Raw genomic sequence first — 14,176 nt, 5'->3', positions numbered from 1 at the left:
CAGAGGGGACGAGGACGGCCGGGCAACCACCAGGGACAGCTGCTCTGTGAAACGTCTTTGAGGCACCGTGTCTGAGAGCCTGCCGTCAAACCCCATTTCCACCACTCATTAGCTGTGTGCCCCGGGCCTGGCGACTTTCCTCTCTGAGCCTCATTTTTTCTTCATCCATAAAATGGGGTAACAACAGCTGCTATGCCCTGGGGTAGCCGTGGCCGGGAGCTGGCACAGGGCGGGTGCTCCCTACAGATGGTAGCCGCAGCTATGGTTTTGAAGCACTCCAGAGGAAGGAGCACAGCCAGGGAAATGGGAAGGCAGGGAGGGAGGCGAGGAGGGAAGTGACGCTAATGCAGAGGTGAGGATTGTGGGTGGGGCCAGAGGCCTGCAAAGAGCCGGCTGCCTGGTGCCGGTTCTAGACTTGGCTCTATCAGGAATGAACTTGCTCTGTGACCTCGAGCAAGTCACCACCCCTCTCTGGGACCTTTGGTTCTTCGTTTGTAAAATAAGGAAGTTGGTCCCGAAGGTGCCTTTCTTTTCTGACTCTTAGGTCGGGGAGTTGAACACCCTGTAGGCACCTGGAGGGAGACAGAGCTTTGCCCTGCAGCACTCAAAACTCACCATGGGGTTTTTTGGTTTTGTTCAAGATTTTATTTATTTATTTATTTAGAGAGCACACACGAGCTGGGGGAGAGGTGGGGGGGAGCCCAACAGGGAGCTAGGTCCCAGGAACCTGAGATCATGACCTGAGCTGAAATCAAGAGTCGGACTTAGCCAACTGCGCCCCCCAGGCGCCCCCAAACTCCTCATGTTTTTAATGAGGATAAGGCTGCTTGGGTTGAAGCCCCCTGTTTTCAGATGGAAACCTTGGCAGGTTTCCGATTTTTTTGGTTAAGCCTAGAGCTACAGCGCCCGTCCTGCCCTGAGTTCTGTGTCATTTTACTGCGTTCATGAACAAAGCCCTCCACCCCCTCCCAGCCCCACACATACGCTTACTTTCATCTTGCTTCCAGGTGGGGAAGGTTCAGACCTCCACCAGTCCTCGTTCACTGAGGATGGGGGTCCTGGAGTGTCGGAGATTTCTTCTCAAGCCACAGGTCCCTGGCGGGAAGAGGAGCTCAAAAACCTTGACAGTGAGTCAGAATCTATCTGATGTCCTCTTTCCCTGCAGCTGGGATGGCCCACAGCAAATGCAATGGATGGTTCTGGATGACTGCTTAGACCTTGGATGGTCCCTCTCAAAATGCCTGTACTGATCTTGCTTCTTCTGGTGCTTCTGGTCACATTTACTTATTTTAGAGTTTCGCAGAAGGAAGTCTCAGGAATTAGAACAGCCACTGGCAATGTTCCTGCCTTATGTGTTAATGAGCATGGGACTTTTTTTTAGTCTTTTTAAATTTATAGAAGGAAGATGGAATAGAGGGATATAGAATTTATATATATATTCAAATACACGAAGAGTGGAAGAGTTCTGTGCACACTCACATACTCACAATCGTTGATGGAGGCCAATATTTGCTTCATACGTGTGTGTGTATAATTTTGTTGCTGAGCCATTTTCTGTAAAATGGTCCTTCATCCTTAAATACTGAAGCACACATCTCCAAGAAATTAGTACGGTCTCACGCACAACCACGATACTGTTACTGCCTCTAATAAAATCGATAGTGGTGCTCTATTAATCTAATTCCCTATAAAGAAAGGGCATATTTTAAAAGATGATAAAACATCTACTCATCCGTCAAAGAATAACTAAAAGGCATTTAGTGGGCCAGTCGGCAGCCTGTGATTTTTTTCACACCAGAAGAAATCAGCTGGTAGATTGAGTCAAGGAACAAAAGCCAAACAGGACTTATAAATCAGAGAGAAGTGAGGGAGGGAAATGGGGGGGTGACAAAAAATGCAGACAGTCCGGGGCCGGGGAGTCTTGTCTGCACCTTCTTTCATGTAAAGCCGTCCGTTGGCAGTAACGGAGCCTACTGTGGGCATATTGTCTTTGGATCGGTGGACAGTGGTATCAAAGAAAACCATTTACGTTGATTGTGGTTTCTCTGTAAAGACTTGCTGGAGGCATCGATGTGGCAGGCCATCTGTGTCATGCCTGCTGGGGTCCCTCTGTCCTCCGTCTTAGTTAGGCTGGGTCTCCACCATTTCCCCCACTGGAATTTGGCAGGTGGGAAGATCAGCATTAGGCCCCTACAGTATATCCGAGCATGGTTCCTTGAGGGCCTGAGAGCCATATGAGGGAAGCAGGACAGGGATTATGATTCACACGACACAGAGAAAGAGTCGAAGGCCCAGAGAGGTTAAGAGATTTACTCAAGGTCACACAGCTTGCCGAACCCAAAGCAGATATTCACAAATTTGTAAAGGTCAAAGGAAATAGGGGGGTACAGGTTGAACTCTCCAAGGAGTGACCTGATATGGCCTGCATAAAAGTTCATGCTTTGGCCTATTGCCCTTTCCCTGTGGATCTCCCAAGTCTCTCTCAGAAGGACTAACTCCTGGGACATGGTGCTCTTCCCCACTTCCGTGGCCTGAGGAGCTGTTTCAAGAGCGCCCTCACTTAATACAGAAGGGCTAAGTTGATCTCAGAAGTCCAAGACAGTCATTAGAAAGAGTCCTCTGTACATGGAGAAAGACTAACTGGGTGCATTCACTTTCTTCCAGAGGAGATTATCATCAGGATGATAGTGGAATTTCTCCAAAGAGTGGGAGACCAGTGGGAGGAAGAGGTAAGGAACAAATGGTCTGTGCAGACCCCCAGGGCTTGCTGCTTCCCCCTCTTCCTCTGCCCCTCCTCCCCCTCCTACCTCCCCCCCCCCCATTGAGAAGCTCAAGCCCCATCTGCTCTTCCAGGCCTCAGTGCTCCCTGGCTCTGGGCCCTGTCACCTCCCTCACCTGGGGCCACCTTGAAGCACCTGTGGCTGTTCCGTTGCTTCTAGGGGAGCTTTTCCCTCTCCTCAAGGTCAGGGCTTGACTCAGTTTCTCTCATCTCTCCCACAGCAGCTTCGAGCTCCTCAGCCAGAGCTCGTTCCACGGAACCCAGTGCCCACTGTCAGGAAGAAATCCCAAGAGAAGAAGCCTAGCCTCAAGAGAGCCTTTTCTCATAAGAAACATGGCTCCGGGGAGCCTAAGAGAGCAGGGCCTGCAGATGTTTCCAGCCCGGAGTCTCGGCCACTCAGGAGGCCCAACTTTCTGCCCCTGTGTGTTGGGGGCCATCAGCCCTCCACCTCCAGCAGCCCTGGTGAGCAGGCTCAGAGTTACCATGGCAACACTGCAGCTGCCTCCAGCTCTGGAACCTTCTCCAGGGTTGGAATTGGCCATTGTAAGGGCTGCCATCCCGGTTCTGAGTTTCACTCTGCCCCGAGCAGTGTGGGGAGGGCAGTGGGGAGGAGAAAGGGATCCAGCAGGTCACTTCCACATTTGAAACCTCAGTGTCTAGGCAGGCAATCCAGCTAAGCCCACGGAGGAAACTGTGTGGAGGAATCCCCTAGCCTTCCTCATCTCTCCATAGCTCCAGCCTCTCCACCCTGGCAGGGGGTAGCACACGCAGGAAGGAAATACAGCCCAGGAGGCAGGACATCTGGGCTCTGAGCTGGACTTTCTACATCATTCCCCATCTCTGTGCCTGCCTCAGTCCCCTCATCTGTAAGATAAGACACTTCGTACTGTCTATCTCTACTCGATCAGTTTTCATAGCTATCTTGTTATCCCCATTTTACAGACGAGGGAACTGAGGCTTAGGGAGGTAAAACAATGTGTTCAAGGTCACACGGCCCACCAATGAGGGAACCAGAGCTAGAGAGAAAGGATCAACCTGGGTGGCAGGGAGGACCGCCTAGGGAAATTTATATTTTAAAAAGGAGGGGCGATGCTTCGTACCAAATATAGAGCCCCAGTGGTGGAATTTCCGGCCACAAGGGGGGATATCCTCATCAGGGGATTCTGGCCCTGCTGCGTTAATTCATGCCCTGGGATCAGGCCTTTACTCTCCAAGCCAGGACGCTGGAGGAGGGAAGAGTTTACCAGTGGAGGGGGGAGAGGAGGGCAAAGCCCAGTAAAGCCCGTTGTAAGGGAGGGCAAAGGGATAAGGGAGCTAGGTCTGGGCCAGTACCTCAGAGCCTTGACCCTGACCCACCGCTCCCCTCTGTCCCAGCAAGACTAGCCATGGAGTGAACTTTGCAACCTCTGCTAACTTCTGTGCATTAACAGCCTCACACAGATGAAACACACCCATCATTTCTTCTCCCTTCTCAGGCTCAGAGGAATCCCACGTCCAAGAGACCCGGTCCGCAGACAGCGGGGTTCCAAGTCCCGCGGAGCTGGCTGCCCAGGCAGGAAGCCAGGGCCCCGGAGAGGACTTGCAGACCAACAGAGCCTTGGAATTCAGTTAGTACCCTCTCCCTTTCTCAGAGGCCCCTTGGAAATCACCTGGCCTGACCCCTCCCCACACAGAAGAGAAACTGACCCAGAGAGAGGCAGGGACCTGGCCGTGACTTCCTGGGAGCGCGGCAGGCGGGGCCCGAGCACTGGGCGCAGTGAAGGAGCTATTGAGAGCTCAGCGACGTTGGCTGTCCTTTATTGTTAGGACTGCTGTGGTTCTGGAGCTGGCTTGAGAATGGGGCCTCAGGAGAAGCCAAGGACAGGAGGGAGGGGAGGGTCCCAGGGGGTGAAGTTCAACAACAGATGGGGCCGTGGGCGCTGCGAGGCTGGAACTGTGGAATCACTATCAGTTCCGCGTGTTTGCAGATCCTTTTAAAGACCCACTTCCCCGACGTCCCCATCCTGGCTTGTTGGCTTCTCACAGACCCCGTGCCTTGAAGGGGAATTGAGAAGGGCCCCTGTTCTAAGTGGGAGAGGAGGAAGGTGCTGGGCCAGGGGACACTTAACATGGCACATCTAGGTGCTGCCTGACCAACCAAGAGGTGAATAGATTCCCGGGGAACCAGCTCTGCCCTGAGGCCACTCCTGAGGAATCTGCCTCATCCCCATGGGGGGTCTGGGACAACAGACAAGGGCAAGCTGATTAGCAGCTGGGACACCTGTCAGATTCACCCAGGGCACCACTTGGGCCTTAGGAAGTGAGGACTGACCATAGAAAAGCTTTTGTCCGCACTCAAGTGTAAGCAACCACTTTGTTCTCTTTTAGAAGAATTCATCCAGAAGATCATTGACCTACTCCAGGGGGCGGAGGAGCAGTGGGGAGAGCAGGTGAGCAGACACTCCCCACATGGATCCTGACCCTCACTATGGACTCCCCCACCCCTGCCTGACCTAAGAGCTTCCCTGCCCTTCCCCCCAATGCTCCATCTTTCCAGAGCCAGGCTCTAGTCCCTCCTCCTTCCCGAAGCCTCCCCCACCCCCACGGCTGCAGGTCACACTTGGGCCAGGCCACGCCCTCTGGTCCACAGCGGGGTCTCCGTTGGTTTCTGGGGGTGCTGGTCTTTTTCCCCAGCTCACTTGCAATCTCCTCACGGTCAGGGGCCCTGACTCAGTTTCTCTCATCTCCCCCACAGCAGCTTCAAGTCCAGGAACCGGAGATGGCTATAGAAAACCTGTCCCCACCCTGCAGAAGGAAATCCCCTGAGAAAAAGTCCAGCTTCAGAAAAGCCTTTTCTCATAAGAAACACGGCTCCAAGGAACCGAAGAGAGCGGGGGCTGCAGGTGCTGCCAGCCCGGAGTCCAAGCTGCACAGGAGGCCCAGCTTTCTGCCCCTGTGTGTGGGGGGCCATCAGCCCTCCACCTCCAGCAGCCTCGGTGAGCCGGCCCAGCGTTGCCATGGTAACAGAGGCTGCCTCTGGACCCAGGCTTCCCCCGGCGCAGGCTTGGCCAGCTGTGTGGCCTTGGCCCCAGGCTTGACTTTGGCTCTCCGTTCTGAGAAGGGTGGGGAGGTGTGGGAGGGCTGTGGAGAGGGGTGGGTGCCAGTTGCCTGCTGGACCCACCGCCCACAACACAAACCCTCCCATCCCCCCCCACCCCCGTACATAGACACATAAACACTTAAAAACAAATGAGTTTGAGAGCAGTGCATGGGTTTATCAGTGAAGTGCATCAGACTCTCCGGAAAGCTATTAGAAAAGCACAGAGAAAAGCACTTTATCCAGGTTGGATGAAGCAGGCTATGGCCTGGGCCTCTGCTTTTTCATTATCCTGCAGCGTGAGGGACACCGTTGATTCCTTTGACATTGATGGAGGGCTTCCTACAGGCCCCTCTCACATTATCTCATTTAACCCCCTTGCAACCCCTGAAGTCAGTCTTGTTATTCCCATGTGGCAGATGAAGAAAGCAAGGTTCACACAGGCAAAGCCTCACAGAGCGAAGGAGACGTGGGCTCATCGGGTGGGATCTGTTGGGAGGCCTGCTCTGTTTCCTCCCGAGGCAGAGGGGGCAGAGGGGGCTCGTGGCAGAAAAGAAGAATGAGGTTTCTAGAGTGGGTAAAGAAGGCACTGTGAACTCCTTTGAGGCAGCCCCTGGAGGGCTGGGGCTCGCTGAGGAGCCTGGGAAACCGGGACCCCTCTGGGGCCAGCGCCTTTGGACAGCTTCTTGTCAGAACCTGGACTCCCCCCACCCCGCCCTGTGATGTGCCTGTGGATTTGAGACGGGTGCAAAACACACTCACACCATCTCCCTTCTGCCCTCAGATCTGGATGACGTCGAGTTCCAGGAGTCGTCACCTGCAGAAGGGACACCTGTTGGACCCTCAGAGGCACCCTCCCAGACCAGAAGCCACAAGCCAGAGGAGGCACAGCAGCCAGACGAAGTGTTCGAATCTAGTTAGTACCACCCTGCTCTCTCCTGCGGCGGCTGCTGTGGGGCTTCCTTTTGCGTGGATCTCGTAGGGTGAATTCAAGTGGGGTCTGGGAAGGCTGCTGACGAACGCCCCAGGAGACTCTAGCAGGGTGGGGAGGAGGCAGGGTTGGCCCTTCAACTGGGGCTCCTGGGGCAGAGTTGCAGGTGGAGAACAGAAAACTGTTCTCTGAGAGTTCTCAGGTGGTGAACCCCTGTCTATTCCGTGGGCTGTAACTTCACCCCATCCCACTCCACTGGTTTGCTTGAATGTTCCATATAAATTTCCTGGCTTGCTCTGGTCTCATAACCAGTAGTGTCTGTCAAGGGGCTGAGGGTGGGCGTGGTGGGGGAGCCCTGATATGTAGTTTTTGCAGATTTCTATGGTGTAAGTGTTCCCACCATGGCTGATTTCCAGCTACCAACAGCTTATAACAAAAGGACCACAAATACCCGGAATATTTGCAGTTAGGTCTTGGTATGAGCTGCCATGGGTATGTGGCCGCTTACAGCCCAGGCTGGTGGATGCATTCTTGTTACATCTGTGGCTGTGGCCTTTCCCCCTCCCTGCTTTCTGATTAGCTCTCCTGGTCCCAGCTCCCACGCCTGACCACGCTACTCTGTAGTCTGGATAGGGGACACTGGGAGGTCTCAGTTTCCCCATCTGTCAAACGGAGCTGAGGTGAGACTTGACTGGCCAAAGTCCTTTCAGTTTCTATAAAGCAAACTCAAATAAAGCTTTCATGCTCCAGCCCTAGTTTCAGGGAGGATTTTTCTTCACCCTTCAGAACTAATCCGTGTGCCGTATTTTAGAGACAAAATATTATCTGTAATGGGAGGATGTGTTGTTGCAGAACTTGTCAACAGTCCCTGAATCTTCCTTTATTTTCCTTAGAGGAAGTGGTCATTCAGAGGCTGGTGGACCTTCTCCAAGAAGTGGATGACCAGTTGGGGGAGCAGGTAAGGACTGCTCAGTCCCCCCATGGCTGGCCCCAGGGGCTTCATCACCCCACAAATGAGGCCTGAGTTCAATCCCCATTTCTGCATCCAGGTGATCTTGGGCATGTCCCTTAACCTCTCTGAGCCTCGGTTTTTCTCTTTTGCAAAATAGGGGGTATATATCTACTTGACAAAGCTTAATGCATATCTAGAAAATGCCAGTCCCATACCAGATGAGATCAATGTTAGCTTAAAATACTATCAGGCCCATGTGGCCCACTCTGACAGCCTGGACGGCCCCCAATCCAAATCCCCCTTAAAGTTCAGCTCATGTCCGACCTCTCTGGAAGCCTCCTTCCCCAAGTCCAGCCTGCCAGTCCCACTGATCTTGTCCTCTGCTAGGTTCCTTTTCACTCTGACTTGGCACACATTTCAGCATCAATATGGTCTCCAATTCTCTCAAGCTCTTAGGTTTTCCCCTCCTGCTAGAGAGCCTATAACAGGAGGTTCCCTCTTTGAAAACCTCACAGTCTACTTGGACAGATCACATACGTGGTATCAGATATGAGCGGAAGTCCTAGCTGGGTCATGAGCACAGCGGGCTCCGTGAGTGCCTCACCTTACCGCCGTGGTTCGCGCTGGCCCAACTCCACACTGCCAGTACCTGCAGCCTTTTGCCTGAGGACTGGCCTCTAGAACAATTTTGCCACCCACATGGTAGGCCAGAATGATCTCCCCACCTCGTGAGGAGCGGCCCTCAACGCAGGGCTCCTGCGAGCTGGTGTATACATACCTCGGCTCCCTTGCCCCTTGCGGGGAAAACTCTGAGGAGTGTGCTCTACGCCGGCTCGTGGAGCGGCCAGCGAGGACCAGCCTCCGAGGCCAGCGTGCGTGGACTGCCTTCCCATCCTTGCCCCGGCTCTCCATTCCCCCATCGGGGTTTTGCAGCGTCTCTTACCACATGAACTACCTGCACCTGAGCCCTTGTCTCGGGGCACCCAACCTAGGACATTTAGGTGTTAAGAGGAGGCGACTTAGAGTGAGAACTGAAATTCACCCACATCCACTCCATGTGGAACACTTTACATAAACGATCTCACTTAGTCCCCTTCCCCCAACAACGCTGCGTGCGGGTGGGGGGCATTACTCCTGCCGTTTCCCCATGACTAAACTGAGGCTGGGAGAAGTCGTGCAGCTAGTAAATGCTGTTTGAGCATCCGTTATACAAAGACCTGCTTTTTTCCCCCACCTTGTTCTGCTGATCGGAGTTGAACCTCGCAGAACAGATTCCAGGAGGCTGGAGGTAGAGGACGCATTTAACAAGGGAGTTTGTCCCCGGGCGGGGGGTGCCCAGCCTGGGTGCGCAGAGCTGGGCCGAGGGGCAGCCGGTGGTAGGGGGCTACCTGCCACCACCACTGACACCCTGCCTCCATTTCTGCTTCCAGATCAGGCGACACCCCAGCTTTAAGAGGTTCTTACACAGGCTCTCAGACTCCTCCCTCAGGAAGTTGGCAGCCACCCTGCAGAGCCGGAAGGCCCGCTCTGTGGGGCCCGACGGTCACCTCGCCCAGGGACCCTACCTCTTTGCCTTTGGCTCGTCTAACAAATTTGCCGGCAACAACAGCCACGCCGTCCTCAGCCTCATGGGCCTACGCTACGGCCACAGCTACACCCACTTCCCGTGCCAGGCGGCCCTGCAGGTGAGGACAAGCGACAGCAGGCTCAAGATCCCAACACGATCACCTTACTGGCCTCTCCCTTCCCCTGCAGAGTTCTTGACTTTTGGGGGGCTCGCTCAAATGCCGCCTCCTTGTGGAGGCCCCGCGAGACGATTCTATACCCATTCTCTTTTCCAAAACCCTCGCTGGCTTTACTCGATCATTAGCACCTGCTTTGTTGGGCTCTGGTCCCTGGTGGTATGTGCATTTCCAAGCTGCCTGATTTCGGTATGGAGTACTGGACCGGGCGCTCCCGTAGCTTGCCCTCTTGTTGTTTCATGGGTTGTGCCGTTTGGCTTCCTAAGTTCAAGACTGTCATAAAATTTAAACGATGAAGCGAAGTACGATTACGTATCAAGTGAAGGATGGTTGAGGTGGATGGATGGGTCATGGGCTGTTGGTTCTGGAAGGCTTCCAAGGGGGGTGGTCCTTCACTGACCTTGTCTTGGTTGATTGGTTAAGAATAGCTGCTCCCTGCCATTGACCTCACACTTCTGATCGGTTCCATGCTTTTCCTAGTAACCTGCCCTGTCCCTAAGGCTCTGAGATGGTCCCTTTAGAAATAATACTTCTCAATGATTTTTTTAAAGTCTGAGTTGGCCTCTGATAAACAGTGTTCCCCACCCTTTTCAACATCAGTTAAACTGCCTACAGACATTTTGACCCAGATCTTTAGTGCAGAAGCTGTTGAACGAAGGCGTGGCATTAAAGGAAGGAAGCGGTCCTGGGGCACCTGGGTGGCTCAGTCGGTGAAGCGTCTGCCTTCTGCTCCTGTCATGATCTCAGGGTCCTGGGATCGAGCCCTGCATCAGGCTCTGCTCAGAGGGGCGGCAGCTTATCCTTCTGCTGCTCCCCTTGCTCATGCCCTCTCTCTCTCTCACTCTCTCTCAAATAGATAAATTTTTAAAATCTTTAAAAAAAAATGAAGGGAGGAAGCATTCTGTTTGTTGGCATTGGACAAACAGGATTTCTACATCCAAATGATCCTTAGACCTTTATTACAATGATGTCACCATCTTGCAAAAGCTCTGCCTTTCCTGGAATTACCTTTCAAAGTCGCGTAATGCATCTCTCAAGAGAGCAGGTCTGATTTCATAATACTCGTGGTCTGCTTTATGCTGGCTTGTTTTCCTGGTGGGAAACTCCTTACGACCTTCGACCTCTCTTCCCTCAGCCCCATTATCTTTGCCCAGATATGGGGATCATATGATAATTTGCCCTCTAGAATGGGTTAGGTAATAGTTTCTGGAGTGATCTGAGGTCTTTGTGAAAGATATTAGAGAAACAACAGCTCTGACATCCTCAGTAGCTCTAGCTCCTTCTTCTGGTTTTACTAATCATTCATTCCTTCACTCATTCATTCATTTGACCAATAGGTATTGATTGGTCCAGCTGTGCAAGGTGCTGTGAGGGCCTGTGGCTGGTTCTGCTATAGGAAAAGACAGAATGTTTCCTGATGACGAAATTAAGTAGCAGTAAAATGCCAAATTAGTGGTAACTAAGGCCAATGAAACCATCGGTCCTGGAAGCCTTCCAGGGGGAGGCAGGCATAGACTTTGACCTTTGAGGACGGAGAGGCTGTAGATGGGAAGAAAGGACCAGAAGAGCACTGCAGATAGGAGGCCCTCACTGAGTCCAGACCCAGATGGGACAGCGAGGGTGGTGTGTTGATATGTTAATTAGAAGTCTGTTGTTATCAGAACGGGACCCACAAGTAATTGGGGCTGTAGCTAAAACCTATGTTCTTTTTCTCCTTCCAGATCGTCGCAACTCTTGAAGCCCAAAGTCCTGATTAAAAGCTGTGCTTTAAACTCAACTTTCCTTGAACTATTCAAACAATCGGCGGCTTTAGGCAGGACCCTCTGAAGATGCTTCATGACCCCCCAGTCCAGTGCTTCACAGACACAAATGAAGACAAGAATGGAGGGCCGTCTGGTCTGTGTGCCATCGAGGGCTTCCTGAGCCCGGGTTACTTGAAACCCTCTTCCACTCAGCTGCACGAAGAGGCCATGCTGGGGGAATGAGAGCACTGTGCGGGGAGTCAGGAGACCAGAGCTGCACCTGCTGACCTGTCCAAACTTGCTGCAAAGCCTGGACTTGTCTGTCTTCCTCTCCAGACCTTGGATTCTGGGCAAGACTATGTATACAACCTGTCGGGTCCCTTCTGACTCCATCATGCTGAAGGCTCTCTAACGGGGGGGAGGTCGGTGCTTTCACTCGGTGGCTAAATACACCCCACCGAGCTGGAGGCAATCCTTAAGTCCTCACTGAAGGAATGAATGACCAGATGAATGAGTGGGAGAGCTCCTGAGAGCCAGGTGATTCTGCCAGGCATTCCTTCGGAGGCCTTGGTCTTCCACTGGAATTGTGCAACCAGTAGTTGTCTCTCTAAATTGGGGGCTAGGGAGGAAACGGGGAGCTGCCTCGACAGGCACTGGTCCTGAGCATTTAACCAGGGGTCAAGGACTTCACATTCTGGGGTTAAACCTAGTATTGACTTATGTACCCTTATTTTTTCCTATCATGTATTTTCCTGATCTGTAGGGGCTCAGACTATGCCTACTCGGCATGAGGAAGGCCGGCTGGCATTTTCTAGATGACAATTTCAAATGAGTCTTAGTGTGTTTTTGTTTTTAAAGATTTTATTTATTTATTTGTCAGGGAGAAAGAGAGAGAGAGAGCACAAGCAGGGGGAGTGACAGGCAGAGGAAGAAGCAGGCTCCCTGCTGAGCAAGGAGCCCGATGTGGGGTCCCAGGGTCCTGGGACTGGCCTCAAACCCGAGGCAAAGTTTTAGGAAGTTCAACAAAGCATATTCTGAAAGTCATTTGGTTTTATTGCTGATTCTAAGAAGTGGGGGAGAGGTGATCGATTTATGGATTTCTTTTAATGTTCAGGGACACAGCCCCAAAATGCAAAGGATCAGCATCAGTTTTGAAACGAGGGTCAGGAACCTTCTGTACGTAGTTTCTTATTTGGGATGATGTTTTTTAAATTGTATGAGTATTTGGTATGAGTTCCTGATGCTGGCATCTGAGTCTCATTTTTTTACTGTTATTTAAGCAAATAAAGAAACTGACTTGCCCTGAGGCCTAATCTGGATTATTCACAATGGTGGCAAGATGGGGGGCCCCCTGCCGCGTCAGCCAGCCTGGTGCCTTCGAGGCTGTGTCGGTCACCTCCCTGTCCCCGCCTGGGGACCCTCTCTGGTTGCTCCCCAGGTGTCCCTTCCTTGGGGTTTGTCAACTTGTTGAGACAGTAATGGAGAGCCCTGAGCAACAGGAGACCTGGGTTTTAGTCCAACTCCCCACAGGCTGAGGCCCTCAGGGACACGATACTTGCCTCTGGACCTGACATTCTGTCCCTCTGGGACTGTTAAGATGACAGTTAATTGTACGTCCAGGAAAATCTGGGCCAGTCTTGATTCTACAGCGTCTATTAAGTCCCTAATTTTCGTGCCCAAACTGTCACTCAGAACCTGGGGGGAAATGGACAGAATACAGTGTCTGGTTTTTGGCCCACAGAATGTGGTCTCTCCCGTCTCGCAGGTATCACATGAGTACTTCAGTGGCTCCCTGGGGAAAGCGGCCCTCTGGGTGCAGAGCACATAGGTTGTCTCCTTTCCAAGCCACCTCTCGGCTCCCAAACCTGGGAGGCTCCCTGTAATGCTCAGAGAAGGGCAGAAGAGGGCAGCACCTCACCTTGTAGTCAGGGAAGCTGGGGCTCAGAATGAGCAGGTGCCTTGTTCAAGGTCACGAGGCCACCTACAGACAGAACTGGGCCAGGCTCCAGCTCCCAGAACCCCTGTTTTAGTGCCTCCCCGGACTGTCTAATCCATTAGCTCCTTCGCTCAACCAATATTTACTGAGGATTTACTACGTGCCACGTCTGATCTAGCTCCGGGCAGTACACAAATGCAAAAGGCACAATCCCAGCCCTTGGAGTGCTCATGGACCTCACCCGTTATGGGGATTTTGTGCCAGTAGGAATATAGGGTGGCGGGGACATCACTGCGGGAGGGCGGGGCTCCCTCAACTCACACCGCGGAGGCTCTCAAGAGTACAGAGGTCCATGGGAGACCCTGCTGCTTTGAAAGGCTTTGAAAAGGTGGGTAAGTGCCATCAGGACATAATTAACCTAATTTCTGACCCTGAGAAGTCAGGAGGCTAAACAAGTAAGTCAGAGACAACGGGGTCAGCCAACACCTGGTTGAGTTTGGGATGTGAGCTGAATTACAGGGAGGGCTGTGCTCTAGAGGTCATTCAGATATGCTTGTTTGGAAGACCAGAGAATGTTCTGCCCTTGGCCTTCGCACCAGTGAGACCTCCAGTTTCAGAGTATAGTGACTGGCACATCAAAAAAAACAGAAAACAAAAAACCAAGAGCCACTAGTATTGGCTATAAAAAAAAAAGGGGGGGCACCTGGGTGGCACAGAGGTTAAGCGTCTGCCTTTGGCTCAGGGCGTGATCCCGGCGTTATGGGATCGAGCCCCACGTCAGGCTCCTCTGCTAGGAGCCCTGCTTCTTCCTCTCCCACTCCCCCTGCTTGTGTTCCCTCTCTCGCTGGCTGTCTCTCTCTCTGTCGAATAAATAAATAAAATCTTTAAAAAAAAAAGCATTATAAGGAGAAAGGAACTAATTAGAGTTGCCAAATTTAGCAAATAAAAGTATGGGTGGCCTAGTTAAATGTGAGTTTCAGGTAGACCACAAATAATAGCAATACTGGGGCCGCCCTCA

The 14,176-nt window shown here is 52.4% G+C and overlaps 1 protein-coding gene across 1 annotated transcript in view; it reads left to right on the top strand.

Annotated features, from left to right (window-relative positions):
* The window catches only part of BNIP5 (BCL2 interacting protein 5), a 46,842-nt gene extending 34,733 nt beyond the window's left edge, over window positions 1-12,109 (top strand). The window contains exons 6-15 of the mRNA XM_019794239.2: window positions 1,008-1,127; window positions 2,665-2,729; window positions 3,001-3,241; window positions 4,255-4,386; window positions 5,147-5,208; window positions 5,514-5,754; window positions 6,640-6,771; window positions 7,680-7,744; window positions 9,169-9,423; window positions 11,202-12,109. Coding sequence (XP_019649798.1) covers window positions 1,008-1,127; window positions 2,665-2,729; window positions 3,001-3,241; window positions 4,255-4,386; window positions 5,147-5,208; window positions 5,514-5,754; window positions 6,640-6,771; window positions 7,680-7,744; window positions 9,169-9,423; window positions 11,202-11,237 — 1,349 coding nt within the window. The 3' untranslated portion in view covers window positions 11,238-12,109. The remainder of the gene's footprint in view (window positions 1-1,007; window positions 1,128-2,664; window positions 2,730-3,000; window positions 3,242-4,254; window positions 4,387-5,146; window positions 5,209-5,513; window positions 5,755-6,639; window positions 6,772-7,679; window positions 7,745-9,168; window positions 9,424-11,201) is intronic.
* Window positions 12,110-14,176: the final 2,067 nt, after the last annotated feature.

Source organism: Ailuropoda melanoleuca, chromosome 5, assembly GCF_002007445.2.
Source record: "Ailuropoda melanoleuca isolate Jingjing chromosome 5, ASM200744v2, whole genome shotgun sequence".
Lineage (NCBI taxonomy): Eukaryota > Metazoa > Chordata > Mammalia > Carnivora > Ursidae > Ailuropoda > Ailuropoda melanoleuca.
The sequence above is the reverse complement of the archived record's forward strand: the minus strand, read 5'-3'. Positions and strand labels throughout refer to the sequence as shown.